Source organism: Mastigoproctus giganteus, chromosome 8 (genome assembly GCF_048544385.1).
Source record: "Mastigoproctus giganteus isolate SK-2022 chromosome 8, ASM4854438v1, whole genome shotgun sequence".
NCBI lineage: Eukaryota > Metazoa > Arthropoda > Arachnida > Uropygi > Thelyphonidae > Mastigoproctus > Mastigoproctus giganteus.
The window spans coordinates 112,592,777-112,611,166 of record NC_143582.1 but is presented as its reverse complement, the minus strand read 5'-3'; the positions used below and the strand labels follow the sequence as shown (position 1 = coordinate 112,611,166).

At 38.9% G+C, this 18,390-nt stretch overlaps 1 protein-coding gene across 3 annotated transcripts in view; it reads left to right on the top strand.

The window, feature by feature from the left end:
- The window catches only part of Nedd4 (E3 ubiquitin-protein ligase Nedd4), an 811,340-nt gene that overhangs the window by 785,591 nt on the left and 7,359 nt on the right, over positions 1-18,390 (top strand). For all 3 annotated transcript variants that reach the window (XM_090378867.1, XM_090378869.1, XM_090378870.1), the window contains one exon: positions 12,517-12,686. In XM_090378867.1, the coding sequence (XP_090234993.1) occupies positions 12,517-12,686 (170 nt within the window). The remainder of the gene's footprint in view (positions 1-12,516; positions 12,687-18,390) is intronic.

Below are 18,390 nucleotides of genomic sequence, written 5' to 3'. Positions count from 1 at the left end.
CAACTATGTCCATTTCAACTTAGTCTACCAAGCCCCATGTACTTTTTCTGACGGAATCTCAGTTATCAGTTGATTCAACTACTGCTCATCTCAGTTGACCAAATTATTTGCTGCATGATTCCTTCCACCTCAAAGGTGTTACTTGTGCATATGTCCGCTCCGATATTCCCTGTCAGAGACATAGTAATTTAGAATCTCCTCTTTTCGATCTTCTCTGGCTTAAAATCTCTCCACCTCATTCTGTCAAATTCATCTGTTTTCTCTATCGTTCTCCCAACTACACTAATCACTTGGAGCTCTTTGACTTCCTCTCTTTGCAACTTGACTTTCTCCAATCCAACTTTCCTAACAGTGAGGTAATTTTCCTTGGTGATTTTAATGTTCATAACTCCAGCTGGCTTCCAATCTCTAGTCACACAGACCCACCTGGTCGAGATGTGGGGCTTTTGCAATTACTAATGGCCTTGCACAGATTGTTCATTTACCAACCAGAATACCGGACAATCCTAATCATACAGCCAGCACGCTTGATCTTTTTCACACAAACAACTCTTCTAAGTACACAGTCAAAATGAGTGGCTGTTTAGGCACCTCAGATCACAACTTGGTGATTTTCTCTTCTCCAATGGAGCCTTTATCTCATGGCTATTCTCAACCTTGTGTTGATTGGCATTACAAGAATGCAAAATGGGATGACCTGTGAGATTTCTTTTCTTCTTTTCCTTGGTCGGATTACTGTTTCAAAACTTTTGATGTCAACGTTTGCTGAAGTCATGTCAGTGAAAGTATTTTTGTAGGAGTGGAATCCTTTATTCCATACTCCACATTAAAATCTTGTCATTAATCTAAACCTTGGTTTTCCAATAAATGTGCTAAGGCTGTTCGAGAAAAGAATGTTGCATATCGTAATTGGCTTGTTTCCAATTCTTCAGTTTTATTTTCTGCCTACACCAACGCTCGCAACAATTGTAAAGCAGTTATTAATCATTCCAAACTAGATTTTGAACAGGCTAAGAGTAGAAAACTTGCTTCTTGCTCTAATGGTAGCCGAGCATTCTGGTCTCTTGCCAAATCTATTGGCCGCAACTTTTGTCCATCTCTGCTCCAAAATCTGTCAAAACCATATGGTTCTATTGTCAGTTCAGCCAAGAATAAAGCTGACCTGCTAACATCCCATTTTTCTTCTAATTCATGTATTAATGATTTTGGTAAAACACCTCCCAACGTTCCTGCTGTAGTCTTCCATCAAAATGATGTCAGAAGGATTTTGACGAATCTTGATGCTTAGAAAGCTCCAAATACTGATGGTATTTCTCCACTTGTTCTCAAAACCTGTGCTCCTGAACTCACTTTGGTTCTTTGATGCCTTTTTTCACTTGCTTATTCACCACCAAATTCAGAAGATGCGGAAAGGTCAGGGAATGACTACTGCATATCCCTGGAGCAATATGGCCTTAGTTGCTAATGCTCCTAAAAACCAAATAACAACAACAACAACCTGCAGGTATGGTATATTGCGAGAACTTTATTCCATAGGATTGCGAGGGCACTTAATTCATCGCAAATTTTCTTCACCATAGAACCTTCAGGTCCACTATCAATCAACGGTACACGACACTACACACAACAATATCCATACACTTTTAAATCTCTGGCTTTGACAATGTACTGTATCACACGACAACGTAAACTACGTGTAGATGGGGGAAACCCCAGGTGCTGTTAGACCTTAAACACACTATACTATCAATCTGTACTTTCTTGGTCCTACACTCAAGAAGGTGCTCCATGAGGATGAGTACTTAGCTCTACCCTTTTTTCACTTAGACTAAACACCATGACACAGAATATCCCCATTAGCATAGAACTAAATAAATATGCTGACGATCTTACTATATCTTGCCGTTCAGAAAATATTCATACCATTGAAAGAGGCAACTTTCCATAAATAAGTTAGAGACATGGGCACTGCAGAATGGATATTGTTTATCAGAACAAAAAACAATTGCAGTTCACTTCTGCAAAAAACGTAAGCTATACCCAGAACTAGAACTCAGATTAAAAAAACCATCTTATCCCTCTCACCAGTAATCTTTGTTTCCTAGTTTAACATTGGACACCAAACTTAACTTTGTTGCACATATCACATACCTCCGAACTGTTTGTTTAAAGAAACTTTTTATACTTAGGTCCATTTCTGCTATGACATGGAGTGCTGATAGATATGCTCTATTACATTTGTATTGTGCTCTTATCGTCTCGTTACATTATGGTGCTGCTGTATATGACTCAGCTAGAAAAAGTGCATTAATCATACTTAATACCATACACCGCAGTGCCCTTTGTACTGCTCTGGGTGTGTTTAGAACATCCCCTGTCCAGAGTCTGTATGTAGAGGCACATGAACATCCATTTCACCTTAGAAGGAAAATGCTGCTTCTAAATTATGCAGCTAAAATTCAAAACCTTCCAGCCCGTCCTGCTTGACCGTTGCTGTCCAACCTCGAATGGATAGCATTCTATAACATTAAATTGACTAAAATTTGACCCTCTAACATTAGACTAAAAGATATGCTTTACACCTGGAATATTGATTTTGATAATATACTTCAAGAGACTGATGTTCCTGATCCACCCTGGTCTGAAAATCTTCCTCACTGTGATACCCACTTTCAGCAATAGGGAAAGAATTTCCCTATTGCTGAAAATATCAAACAACTACATAAAGAACATGCCCTCAACAATACGCAGAGCTGCTAAATATATACAGATGACTCAAAAACAGGTTCTGCCATTGGTGCCACAGCTGTCTTTCCTTCTTTTACAGTCTCCATATCACTACCGGTTGAATGTGGCAGTTATACTGCAGAGTTTTTATTATTATTATTATTATTATTAGCCATATGATGCAAGGAAGCTTGAGGCTTATTATGCTGCACCGACCAAAAAATAATTTCTGAATCACCCAGAGAGAGAGAGAGAGAGAACAAGAGTCAGAAGTAGAAGAGAATCACCAAGAAAGAGAAGGATGATGATATCCAGCTCAGGACCCTGAGGAGTCTCCATAGCCAGGTGGACAGGAGCAGCAGAGCGTAGCACATGCTTCTTGATTAGACCAGGGTTCGAGCCCGTGACCACCAAATACGGAGGATGTGGAAAGGTCAGGGAATGACCACCGCATATCCCCGGAGCAATATGGCCTTAGTTGCTAATGCTCCTAAAAAAAACCAATCAGGACCCGGGGTGTGCCAAGCCCATACTCACCAGATGGGGTTATGTGCAATCAAATTAGCCTTACAGAATATTAATTCTTTCCACAATGCTAGCAGTGTAATATACACTGATTCCGTGAGTGCAGTGTCTGCATTGGACAATCAATTTTCAATATCACATCCCATCAAAAAACAAATCATTTCCTGTTTAAACCATCGACAAAGTAGGAATCATTCAGTAAAATTCTGCTGAATTCCAGTGCATTCTGGTATCATAGTTATGAGAGAGCAGATCAGGCAGCCAAAAAACCAAACAGTACAGCACCAGCAAATTACCAAGTACTATATAGAGATTATTTGAAGTATATAAAAAAGTCTGTACATTTCAGTGGTCAGAAATATGGAAGTCACAAAGGAATAACAAATTGCTCCAAATCAAAGAAGAACCAACATTATGGATTTCTAGCTTCACACAAAATAGACGGGAAGAAGTTGTACTAGCAAGACTAAGGATAGGACATACACACTTAACCCATATGTTTCTTCTCATGGGGGATGACCCACCTCGATGCAAGCATTGTACATTACCATTTGCAGTCAAGCATATACTTTTAGATTATCTTCAAACAGGCCTATGGGGCTGGGAATTTCCATACTATAATAATTAATGATAAACACCAGCCAAGAAATTAAACTGAAAATTTTTAAACTGAAAATTTACTATAAAATAAATGAAATAATATACAGTGAAATGTGATGAAAATAAAATACAATGATTAAATTATAGTTACAATATAGTTAAAATATAATTAAAAGCAGTAAAATTATCTAAAATAAACTGGGTTAAAAGCGATAAAACAATGAAAACTGGAGCTTTCGGAGACTGCCGTCTCCTTCTTCAACAGCATACTACTAGTGCTAAGACACATCCTTAAGTAGCAGGTCCATGGCACTCATGCACGTGGTCATCAGACACATGATCTACATTCTCCATGCGCGTATCGGAAATGGAAGTGGCTCGGGAGCGTGTCAAACAGAAACGGTCATCCCTTCTGAGGACAACTGCCTCAAACGGGGTGTAAACGGATCCCCCTGTCCCTATTAATAGTATTGTGACTGGATGAACCGATTCGCAAGCTTTCAAGCCACTTGCGTTCCCAAAATCCACGGGCGCGGTCAGTAATGACTGCGTCTTCAGGGGAGATCCAATGCTGCTTTTCCCAGAAATGCTCTGCCACAGCAGACCTCGCATAGTTAGCAGTCTTGATAGCGGTCATGTGTTTCCCCCACATAACACTCCTCACAATCCGGGCACTTAATCTCGTAGACCACATTGCTAGTATGGTCCTGGGCTACGGGATCTTTAACTTGGGATATCACTGTGTGCAACCTCCGACCCGGAAGTTGCACACAGCGAGTCTGGCACTCCCGCAATGCCCGTACAATGTGTTCTGAAAGGCCCGGCTAGTAAGGAATGTATGCAGTAGCCACAGGGGCAGGCGACTCCCTACGATTGGACTCAGGCCTACCTATGAATATATTTGTCCAAGACCCTCTGGGGGTATCCACATTTCCTGATGTCTGCCGTGACTCTGCAAATTTCCATTTCCTTTTCTTCAGGGGTACTACAGTGGGTCCCCACTAGGGCTTGCAAACCGGTTTTATAAAACCGGTTAAATCGGTTTTCATATTGAGTTGTCAAAACCGAAACCGAGCTTCTAAAACCGGATTCGAATATTTTTTTAGTTAGCCCTTGAATATAGTTTTTGTTACGCACATTTTCTTTTGTTTGTTCGTTTGTCTGGATCGTTCAACTGCTTTATGTTTTAAACATGTTTTTTATTTTATTTTATTTTATGTTTAGGTACGAATCTCATGGGTTGTTGTTGTTATTTTGGTTTTTAGGAGCATTAGCAACTAAGGCCATATTGCTCCGGGATATGCGGTGGTCATTCCCTGACCTTTCCGCATCCTCCGTATTTGGTGGTGACGGGCTCGAACCCCGGTCTGATCAAGAAGCGTGTGCTACGCACTGCTGCTGCTTCCCACCTAGCTACGGAGGTGCCCAGAATCTCACGGGCAAGTGGCCCAAATCTAGGAGGGGTACCTTTTTTATCTTCCCACCTGTATCATGGCATGATGCGGGTGTACTCATTTACGACTGAGTGATCAGAGCGATAGCGTAAAAGAAAATGCTCAACATTCCTCCGTTCCATCTATCTTGTTCACCAGCGAAGTTATGGAACGTGCCTTATTGATGGTTACCCACTAGAAACAGATTCGCTGAATATTGCATCAAATTTCAATCATAGAAAGTTTCTTGCTTCTTTATTCCTATTAAATTTGCGATCAAATGTTCTCCAAAAAGCAGCTTCACCAAATTTAGCTTTTATGTAATTTTGAAAATACAATAGATTTAATTGGGGACAAAAAATTGCGAGTAAATAAATTAAAAATTTCTTTCGTGAAAATTTTGAAACTTGCCTCGTTTAGACTATTCATTCATTATTTTGCTCGAAAAAGCAAAGATGAAGCACAATGTTTGAAATGTCAGAAGATAATGAAGTCGTCTGGAGGATCTACATCATCTTTGATGTTGCATTTAAAGAAAATGCATCGGATTGACATTAAACAAGATAACTGTGAACCTCCCGTAAAAATGGTAAGAACATTAGAAAACTTTATCGTTAAAAAATCTATGGAAGAAGAGATTTCAAAATTAGCCGCTTTAGATGGATTTTCTTTTAATTCAATTGCCAAGAGTGAGTTTATACAATCAAGCCTTCATTCACCTTCAGAGAAATAAATAAGATAAATTACCACCAGCCTCAGTGAATGGAATTAAAAATATGGTTCTGAATTATTATAAAAGTAAGAAAGAAGAACTCATTCAGCATTTCAATAATTCATTGGTTTTGGGTGCACGGTATTCATTGACTCTAGACGAATATACGTCTATACAAAATAAAAGGTATATGAATATAAATGTGCATTCAAAAGACAATCATTGGTCGTTAGGTCTTATTGAGATCATTGGTTCACTTGATAGCAGAAGAACTGAGCAAATTGTGAATGGACACTTGAAGGAATTTGGTTTGAACTTGGATGAGGATATTGTTGCCTGCACCACCGATGGAGCAGCGATGATGATTAAGTTTGGCAAGCAAATTACGCCTAATCATCAACAATGTATAGCCCATTGTGTACATCTGTCAGTTATAGATGTACTTTATGAAAAAGCAATCAATTATGGTGCCACAGTCTCTGAGTCTCCCAAAGACAATGAAAATAATGAAGAAAGTAGTGATGGTGAAGAAGTTGAAGAAAGACAGCAAGGCATGCTTTATCAAACCAACTTTACCGATGAGCTGATTTATTTCTTCAATCCAATGGCCAATATTGCACAAACTATTAACAAAGTCAGAAAAATTTGCAAGCTTTTTCAAAAATCGCCTACCAAAAATGACATTTTACAAAATTTTGTTAAAGCAAAATTTAATGGGAAAGAATATAAACTTATATTAGATTGCAAGACTAGATGGGATAGCACATTCTATATGATTGAGGGATTTTTGAAATTGAAAAATTGCATTCCAAATTCTCTATGTGCAGTATTGTCAACTGAAGCTGTGTCTGACGATGACTGGAAAACACTTGAATTGCTACGTGAAACTATGCGACCAGTTGTGAAATGATTTTGAAGGCTCAGAAGATACAGATTTACTTAAGCAGTCTTCAATAGAATTTCTGCTTGCTAAGCTTGATACAGCAGAAAACCCATTTGCTTTAAAGTTTCACCAAAGCCTTTTGCAGCGTTACAATGTAAGACGAAATTGCCAAACTGTGGCTTTGTTGGGCTATCTACACAACCCCAAAAAGTTTAGGAAAGAAAATTCAGGTTCAAGAACTTTTGATTTTCCAAGTAAGCAAGTTTTGAAAAAGCATGCTGAAGAGATTTATCAGAGATTATTTGCAAAACATTCCGAAGGAGCCTTAGCGTTGAATGAAGAAACTGAAAATAAACTAACTGTTCTTTTAGAAGAAAACAAAGACTCGTCTAGTTCCGATGTTGGAGATACACTCATGCGAGAGTATGATAGTGTAATAAAGAGATTAACTGAAGAGCCTTCAAAATATCCGAGTGAATTGGAAATCAGCAAAGAATTTAAACTTTTGGAGGCAACTAGCAGTAGAAGTGAAAAGCTGGAGAAAGTTTATAGAGCACTGCTGACCATTAAACCAACAAGTGTCCAATCTGAGAGAGTGTTTTCCATCACTGGTCTCTTTAACACAAAAATAAGGCCAAGTCTATCAGGAAAAATGCTTAATATACTGTGATTTTTAAAGGATCATTTTAAGAAAAAATCTGAGCAATAAATAGTAAAGTAATTTCCCCAAGCTGTTTTTTTTCACTTTATTTATTTATTATTATTATTATAGGGCTTATTATTTTTTTGTTTACTATACGAGAAGATAGTTTTTATTCAAAGGATTTGAATACAATTTGTAATTTTGTATAATCTCAAGCCGGTTACTTTTTTGGAGCATTTTAATTTTTTTATTTTTTTTACTATAAGAGGTGATAGATTTTGTTTAAAAGATTTGATTACGATTTGTACAATCCGCCCAAGATAAAATAAACACCTGTGTTATAAGCTTTTAATTATTTTCCCTAAGTCTGAGAAAATCGGTTTTAAAACCGGTTTTAATAGTAAGCTTCGGTTAAACTCGGTTTTGAAATTTCTCGGTTTTATGCAAGCCCTAGTCCCCACCCTATTCAGCAATGCCCTGGCTACACTGTTCTTATGATGATAAGCCTGTGCTGAGCTATAATGAACAAATTGGCCACGGCACATAGGCTTTCTATGGATCGTTGTTTTTAATCTAGATGCATCTCTGCTTACCAAGACATCCAGAAACGGGAGGGACCCAGCTTCTTCCACCTCCGAGGTAAATTGTATAAATGTGGAAAAGCTGTTGAGTAAACTGAGCACCTCATCTTCCTTTCCCTTTTTTAAAATAGTGAAGGTATCGTCCACATATCTCCTCCACTCGCGCATGGGGAAATCCAACTGATGAAAAACCCTAGTTTCCAGTTCCTCCATTGCCAAATTGGCCACAACGGCACTGATGGGGGAACCCATGGCCGTCAAAGTAGCAGGTGCCATGGACCTGCTACTTAAGGATGTGTCTTAGCACTAGTAGTATGCTGTTGAAGAAGGAGACGGCAGTCTCCGAAAGCTCCAGGTTTCATTGTTTTATCGCTTTTAAACCAGTTTATTTTAGATAATTTTACTGCTTTTAACTATATTTTAACTATATTGTAACTATAATTTAATCATTGTATTTTATTTTCATCACATTTCACTGTATATTATTTCATTTATTTTATAGTAAATTTTCAGTTTAATTTCTTGGCTGGTGTTTATCATTAATTATTATAGTATGGAAATTCCCAGCCCCATAGGCCTGTTTGAAGATATAGTGAATAATTATGGCCATTTGATGCTTCGACACATCCGCGAGTACCAGAAAATTAGCATAGCTGAAGCTAAACAGAAGCAACATCTGAGATTTGCTCACAGGTGCAAAACACATGAGCTGGTTCCACACGGCTTTCGGGTGAGAATGCCTTTCAATGATGACCATTTGGGGAGAGTTACTAAACTCTATCAAAGAAAAGTTCTAAGTATTTGGATTTCTAAATTACAATGATCTGAGAGGTATTAGAAGTCGTATTGGACTGATGTTGGAATACATTAATACCAATTTAACCCCAGTGCATGGTGCGTTGGTCTTGAGAGTAGTGGCAGATAAAGCAACTAGGATTGCTGAGGTTTACAAGCGCAGGCAAATCAACAAATTCAATAGATTGTTATAGGAATCCGTGGTGGTGCGTAATAGGGATACTGGCAACTTTATTCATAATCTTAGTGGCAAACAATTTACTAGAGAACAGGAGGAAGTATTGAGCCTGGGTCCAAAGTTTGCTTTAGTTCCTGCCAGACCTCCCATTGCAGAGATAGCTATGGGAGTGGAAAAAGCCATCAACAAACTACCTGTTACCCAAGCTGATGAGATACGGGTTAGGGTTGCGGCTATTTTGAGTCAGACCAGGACAGCACATTCTAATCTCAGTCATAAACATGAAAGAGCATTAAGACAACTTAGAAAAGATGAGGATATCATAATGTTACCTGCCGACAAAGGCAGATCCACAGTGGTACTGAATAAGGATGATTATTGTGCAAAAGCTCTGGATCTTTTACAGGATAGCAACATATATAAAGTTACCCTTCGAAATCCGTTAGCTGGTTTGGAGAGACAAGTCAACAACATCATACAGGGATGGCATAGGGCTGGTAAAATAACCAAAAAAGTTTATTGGTCTCTTCATGCCTCAGGTTGTCGATTACCCCGATTCTATGGCCTCCCGAAGACGCACAAGGTGGGCATTCCGTTGAGACCTATAGTATCATTTGTGGGTAGTCCCACTTATGCATTATCTGGATTTTTAGCTGGAGTCATCTCTCCTATAGTGGGATGCTCCAGTTTAGTAATCAGGTCTTTGTAAGAAGCCAATCTATAGGGGAAGACGAACTCATGATTTCGTTTGACGTGGTATCCTTGTTCACATGTATCCCCATTGAACATGGGGTGCATTGTGTAAGATCGGCCTTGGAACGGGATGATTGCTTTAGTGCTAGATCTTCACTAAGTATTGATGATATTTGTAAAGGTGTTGAATTTTGCCTTGCAAGCACTACCATAGTGTTTCAAAAAGTTATAAGCAGGTCCATGGCACGGCCATCAGTGCCATTGTGGCCAATTTGGCAATGGAGGAACTGGAAACTAGGGTTTTTCATCAGTTGGATTTCCCCATGCACGAGTGGAGGAGATATGTGGACGATACCTTCACTATTTTAAAAAAGGGAAAGGAAGATGAGGTGCTCAGTTTACTCAACAGCTTTTCCACATTTATACAATTTACCTTGGAGGTGGAAGAAGCTGGGTCCCTCCCGTTTCTGGATGTCTTGGTAAGCAGAGATGGATCTAGATTAAAAACAACGATCTATAGAAAGCCTATGTGCCGTGGCCAATTTGTTCATTATAGCTCAGCACAGGCTTATCATCATAAGAACAGTGTAGCCAGGGCATTGCTGAATAGGGTGGGGACCCACTGTAGTACCCCTGAAGAAAAGGAAATGGAAATTTGCAGAGTCACAGGAGACATCAGGAAATGTGGATACCCCCAGAGGGTCTTGGACAAATATATTCATAGGGCTGAGTCCAATCGTAGGGAGTCGCCTGCCCCTGTGGCTACTGCATACATTCCTTACTATCCGGGCCTTTCAGAACACATTGTACGGGCATTGCGGGAGTGCCAGACTTGCTGTGTGCAACTTCCGGGTCGGAGGTTGCACACAGTGATATCCCAAGTTAAAGATCCCGTAGCCCAGGACCATACTAGCAATGTGGTCTACGAGATTAAGTGCCCGGATTGTGAGGAGTGTTATGTGGGGGAAACGGGGCGACGTTTAAAGGCCTGTCTGGGGGAAACACATGACCGCTATCAAGACTGCTAACTATGCGAGGTCTGCTGTGGCAGAGCATTTCTGGGAAAAGCAGCATCGGATCTCCCCTGAAGATGCAGTCATTACTGACCGCGCCCGTGGATTTTGGGAACGCAAGTGGCTCGAAAGCTTGCGAATCGGTTCATCCAGTCACAATACTATTAATAGGGACAGGGGGATCCGTTTACACCCCGTTTGAGGCAGTTGTCCTCAGAAGGGATGACCGTTTCTGTTTGACACGCTCCCGAGCCACTTCCATTTCCGATACGCGCATGGAGAATGTAGATCATGTGTCTGATGACCACGTGCATGAGTGCCATGGACCTGCTACTTAAGGATGTGTCTTAGCACTAGTAGTATGCTGTTGAAGAAGGAGACGGCAGTCTCCGAAAGCTCCAGTTTTCATTGTTTTATCGCTTTTAACCCAGTTTATTTTAGATAATTTTACTGCTTTTAATTATATTTTAACTATATTGTAACTATAATTTAATCATTGTATTTTATTTTCATCACATTTCACTGTATATTATTTCATTTATTTTATAGTAAATTTTCAGTTTAATTTCTTGGCTGGTGTTTATCATTAATTATTATAGTACTTTTAGATTGTCCTCACTATACCCATTTCAGAAAAAGTACTTTTCACTCTCAATCACAACTGCAAGAACCATTATGGCTTACCCACATGATTGGAAATAGCACTAATCTAACTGAATTCTATACCTTTCTGAAACAAATACTTATATATGAATTCCTCTGATGCCAAAATGGAACAAATTATATTACTTTAGGATAATAATGTAGGACCTGGCAGGTGCCCTTAAACATCAATACTTACATCTAGCACACAGAAAAGAATTGCCATCAGCTAGAGAAATTTCTGTATACATGCAACAGCTAGTTCAAGAAAAGAGACTAACTTTCAGATGAATCACATCTTGTTACGTGTTATGGATACCTTTTCCATTTGAAATGATAATTACTTATATAAGTAAAGATTTAATTAATAAAAATTACAAAAATTATCAAAATATACTGTATAGGGTTAAACTTTAGGTCTGGTAAGAGTTCTATCAAGACATGCAAGCTTGATGAGTCAGCTACCAATGGGAGGCCTGCTTTCAGAATCAAATTCTCTCATACCATTCAATTTTTCCTAGTGACCTACTTTTGAAATCAAGAATAAAATTAATCCCTTAGCAATGAATATACTTATTAGAACATCTAAGAAACTTAAAATTATAAAACATAACAATTTGCTCAGTACATTATTTCTCTCTCTCTCTCTCTCTCTCTCTCTCTCTCTCTCTCTCTCTCTCTCTCTCTCTCATAACATTCATTTTCCACATGTGCATGTCATTCTTAGCTAAAGTTTAGGCCATCCCAAATAAAGTCCACAATAAATGAAACAGGATGATAACATACCAAAACTGTTTTTATTAGAAAAACTTTTAGGTAACAGTTATATGACAACAGGAATCCCACAAAATGGTAGAAAGAAATCTCTGTATTACTGACACCACTTATAGCACTGAATCTTTTTAAAACTTCCATGGCTTCAAAATTAGAAACAGATGACTGTCATTCTGCAGGTCATTCAGGATTTTGAACCCCTTGAAATATTTATTTGAGATGACGCATAATTTTTGATCTTCTTGTATAAAGAATAATCTTTGGTCTCATTTTAAAGTATATCACATAATTAATTATTTTCTTAAATTTTATTTCAGGTAGTATTGTCATTCACAAATGAGATGAGAGCACGTTTGCTACAGTTTGTCACTGGTACCTCACGAGTTCCAATGAATGGTTTCAAGGAGCTATACGGAAGCAATGGTCCCCAATTGTACACAATTGAAAAGTGGGGAATTCCAAGCAATCTGCCTCGCTCGCATACCTGGCATGTATTTTTACTATTTTATTCTTGTGTGTGTGTGTGTGTGTGTGTGTGTGTGTGTGTGTGTGTGTGTGTGTGTAATAAAAGTATGAATAGTGAAACACTGATATTTAGTAGTATAGTAAAATATGAGGACCGGTATGAAAGTAATGCCTCCTTGGTAATAGGTCTCCAGTCCTATGGACTGGAGACCTATTACCAAGTATTACCTATTACCAAGCACATCTCCAGTCCTATGGACTGGAGATGTGCAAATGTGACCCCAATTCACAAAGGAGGTTCAAAGGCTGACACAAGTAATTATAGACCTGTTAGTTTAACTTCTGTTCCAGGTAAATTAATGGAGGCACTGGTTAAAGAAGCACTGCAGGATCATCTAGACAAGAATTCAGTTATAGCTCAGACGCAGCATGGTTTTGTTAAGGGCAGGTCTTGCCTGACCAATTTGATTGGATACTATGATGTAGTCACAAAAGAACTGGATGCAGGGAATAACTTTGATATTATATATTTGGATCTTAGAAAGGCTTTTGATACTGTTGCACATGGAAGACTGCTGCACAAATTGGAGCAGTGTGGCATTGGAGGCAAATTGCTGCTATGGATAAGGGGATGGTTGAGTGGCAGAAGACAGAGAGTGGTAATCAATGGACACTGCTCAACGTGGACTAATGTTATTAGTGGAGTTCCTCAAGGTTCAGTGTTGGGTCCGTTGTTGTTTTCGGTGTTTATGAATGATATTGATGATGGGATATCAAGTTTAATGTCCAAGTTTGCAGATGATACAAAGGTTGGCAGGGTCGTTAAGGACAATACTGACGCTATGCTGCTGCAACAGGATCTGGACAGGTTGAACAGATGGGCTGAGAGGTGGCAAATGAGGTTTAACATCGACAAATGTAAAGTGCTGCATATGGGAAACAGTAACCCCAGATCAACGTATCAACTCTGCGGTACTACACTGACAGTGGTGGAGAATGAAAAGGACCTGGGGGTAATTGTGCAGGCAGATATGAAGTTCTCTGAGCAGTGCAGACGAGCTGCAAGAGTAGCTCATGGTGTCTTGTCAATGATAAAGAGGAATTTTTCTAGCAGGGATAAGGAGGTGATTATTCCCTTGTATAAGGCAATGGTAAGGCCACATCTTGAGTACTGTATACAGGTCTGGAGGCCTCATTTCAAGAAGGATGTAGAGCTGCTGGAACGGGTACAGAGAAGGGCAACAAGATTAGTAAATGGAACAAAGGGTTGCTCTTACGAAGAAAGGCTTAAGTTTTGCAAATTACAGAGTCTGGAGACTAGGCACCGGCGAGGTGATCTGATAGAGGTGTATAAGGCTTTGAATGGTTTGAGCATGCTCAATGCCAATGGGATTCTTCATCTTTCTCAGAATAATCACCTCAGAGGGCATAAATTCAAATTGAGGAAGGACGGATGTCGGATAGATGTGCGGAAATTTGCCTTTGGCCAGCGGGTGGTTGGTTGGTGGAACCGACTTCCATCACTGGTTGTTGAAGTTGATAGCCTAAACAAATTTAAAGCTCAACTGGACAGGTATTTCGAACGAACGGAGGGGTGAAATGGGAGTGGGTTTTTTTTTTTTTTTTTTTTTGTTTTTTTTTGGCTGATGCTGAATAAGCTTGCTTTCTTGCATCATATGCCTCTGCTAATGCTAATGCTAATTTTTGCTTTCAATTGTTGCATCATAGATCATTTAGCATGTCACTGAATGATCACTAGATGTCTCTAGTTTCACCATACTGAGTGGTGCTGTGATCAATCTTGTGAGTGCAGCACACGGATAGTTCAAAATAGTGGATGTTACAGATATATGTATCAACCAAAGAGTGGTGATTGAATTTCGTATCAAGGAAGAAGTAATGCCTATCGAAATCTATACACATCTCAAAAATGTTTATGGTGACAATACTGTAGATGTGAGTACACTTAAAAGTTGGTAAGACACTTTTAAGAATAGGGAAAGTGACATTGTTGACATGCCCCGGAATGTCCTCCCAGTAATGTCAGTAACAAGAGCTGGATCGACACACTGATCAAAGAGGACCACCGCATCACAACACGTGAATTGTACAATGCAGTATAAGGAAACCTGCTATGATAACTATCATAAAAGAACTAGGCTAAAACAAGGTTTGCGTACAGTGGGTCCCGAAAATTGCTGACAATGAGCACAAAGAAGCCCGGAAAGTCATATGCCCAGAGCAATATGGCCTTAGTTGCTAATGCTCCTAAAAACCAAATAACAACAACAAGTATAGCAGGAAGTAAAAACAAGGAAGCTTCAGTTGATGTTGTTGTGAACATTGTCATATTAAATGTTAATCACATTGGTTGTTATCCCCCAGTGACATTCTAGTTGCCCAACTTTTTGTGCAAATAATTTTACAGACAATAGAAATAGTTCCTCTAAATTTAATATTAGTAGTGGCAAATGATTAAAGGAAGCAAACTTATACATCGGCCAAATAAATAAATTTAAAAAAAAAACTCCCCCATAATAATTTGTCTCATTCTTAAATGTATTCAAACTGTCAACTTCCACAACACCAAATGAAAGTTTAATCCAACAATCAGTGACCCTCTGGCTGAAAAGTGAATTTCCACATATTTGCCCTACAATTTCAGTACAATCTCTTGCAACCATCCTTCCTCAATTTAAATTTGTCTCCTTATATGCGTGTGTTGTCTTAGCAAGAATAAGGATGCCATTAACATTTAACTTACTCGATCCATTTAACAATTAAGTTAGATCTCCTCGCAGTTGCCTAATTTCCAGATGCTGCAATTAGAACTGAAGTCTTTCTTTGTAAGAGGTAATGGGGGAAGACGTTGTGGCCTCAGCCAAATAATTGTCTCCTTATTCCTGCTGGCTATATTAGTAATAATAGTGGCAAATGATGCAAGAAAGCAAGCTTATACAGCACCAGCAAAAAAAAAAAAAAAAAGAGAGAGAGAGAGAAAAAAAAAAAAGTTTCCATTTCATCTATCTATTCCCTCCAATTCTCTAGTTACTTGAATTATTCAAACTCCACACTTCCACAGCAATGGATGGCAGCTTGCTCCAGCAATCAACCACCTGTTAACTGAAGGCAAACTTCTGCACATCTATTCTACAGCCATCCTTGGGCATCCGATCAATAGGCCCCAGGTGCCAGGCATTCCATGGTCAAGTGTTTTCTCTTAAGAGCAGTTCAGCAAATAGATTCTACTTGTTGTTTCAACAACAGTTTCTCTTGTTTTGTCTATAAAAGTATCTCTTTCACATTACAAGTAGACAGAGGCCCAGTAAGGAAAGCCACCTCTCTGCTTCTTTTTCTATTAGTATTATATTACTCAGCCACTTGGTCACCTTGTGGCACTACTCCTACCTCCCTGTGGCAGGGCCAGAAACCTGGATGGTAAAGCAAACCCCCAGGGCCAAAAGTAGAAAAAAAAAAATGGAGTTTGACAACTTTCCCCCGATTCAGACAGCAAATTCAATGGATTTGCACCAACCTGATGATGACTAAACCAACCAAAAGAGACTGAAGACAGATGTTTCCCGAGTAGAACATTCAGGTTTCCTGATCCAGCGTTCATTAACGAATCAGGCCATCACCATTTCTCATACAGAAATATCTGAAAAATGTAGCAGATTCCCTGAGAATAACAACATCTTAAATCTGGCAACCTACTGGTTGAGGCCACTAGCTCCAAACATTCCCAAGTCCCTTCTCACTCTCACAACATTTGGTGGAATTCCTGTCAAGCTGGCACCCCATGCTACACTCAGTACCTCCAAGGGTGTCACCCAGAGTGAGACCTAATGAATGTCTTGGAGGAGGAAATTATGATTGAATTTTAGGATCAGAATGTCACACAAGCAAAGAGAATTATGCCGAAGAAAGATACCGAACTTATCCCAATTCGCAGCATCATACTGACATTTAGTTCACCAAACCTACCTTCATCGGTGAAAGCCGGGTGTTTGAACTGCCACATTCATCCGTATATTCCAAATCCAGTAAGAAATTCAGACACTCCCAAGTTCATATTCATATTATAAATGTCAGAAATTCAGACACTCCCAAGTGGTCTGTTGCAGTATGCCCTAACTCTGGTTCGAAAGAGCATGCGAAAGCTGATTGTAAATCGCAGTCCTAACTTTGCCCTAATTGTAAAGGCAACCACTCAACCTTCTCTAAAACATGTGACCAGTGGAAATATGAAAAGAAATTCCAGAAGTACAAAGTAGAAAAGGAAGTCTCATTTTCTGAAGCAAGAAAACAATTACAGCAACAGATACCAAGACATATGCTCAAAGATTTCATTCAATATCAGTTTTTTTTTTTTGTTTTTTTTTTATAAAACCCCCAAACACAAGAGGTATTAGAACCTATAGTACTTAGTACCGTGCTTGTGTTGAAGGTTGAGAAGATGAAAGAAGATATTCGTTGACATTAGACTTGAACTTCTGTAGACTAATTTTCAGGAAATACGTATGAAGGAAAGTTGTTCCAGAAAACGGCAATTATTCATTCAATAAACAAGGAAGATGAAAAGATGGTTCTGTGAGTTTGAAGTTGGATAATAAATGGATGTTGGCTGGTGGTGGTGGCGGCACGTGTTCGGACTGTTTTGAAAGAGAGAGCAGGAATTATAGAAGCCAATTCAGAAGAACAGTGCCCATGGAAGTATCTGTAGAAAACACATGCAGCAGAAACAGTACATCTATGAGACAGCGAGTGAAGAGACTATTACAGATGAGTCATTAATTAACCTAACAGCCCTCTTCTGAATGGAATCTAGAAGCCTGAGAGAGATTTTGGGGGCACCACCCCAGATATGGGAACAGTATTCCATGGTAGGGCGGATTTGCAATTTGTACAGAGTGAGCAGCTGCTTGGAAGAAAAGTAATGCCGAGAGCGAAAGAGAAAAGCAAGTTTTTTAGATTCAGAGGAAGCAATATTTGTAATATGCTTGTGCCAAGAGAGATTAGAAGGCAGGGTAATCCCCATAAGAGATGTATCATTTTGCCTAGAATCGGAGTGTCACCAAAGATAAGCATAGGAGCAGAAGGATCCTTTTTGCGAGATATAAGACAAGACTGAGTTTTTGAAGGATTGAAATCAACTAAGTTGTCTTTGCCCCACTGGAGATTGGCATTTAAGGAATTGGTAGCAGATATTCGAGAAGTTGACAGTGATTGACATGGCATTTCTCAAAATGGAAAGTGGAATGCAATGTGCTATCATCAGCAAAACTATGGATAGGATTTCCAGTCAATGGAAGAATGTCATTAATATACAAGAGGAAAAGTGTGGGGGGAAAGAACTGAACCTTGGGGGACACCAGCATTAGTGGAAAAGTTAGAAGACAGAGAGCCATCTACCATCACCCTCAGTGAGCGATCAGAGAGAAAACTGGATAACCAATTACAAAAAACAGCTGGCAAACCATAAGATGGAAGCTTGTTTAGGAGACTTGTTTATTTTATTAAAAAATAAAATTGTATTCATTTATTGAAAAAGAAAAGAATTACAACATGAAATAAACTTTAAATTTTAAATCACAGTAATTGTACTCTATCACAATAATAAAATAAAAGGAAAATTATAATGTTAAAAAAATTATACCAATTTATGTTTCCTTGCTTTAAGAGATACGACTTTATTAATTATTGTATTTATGTTTATTTGTTCCAAA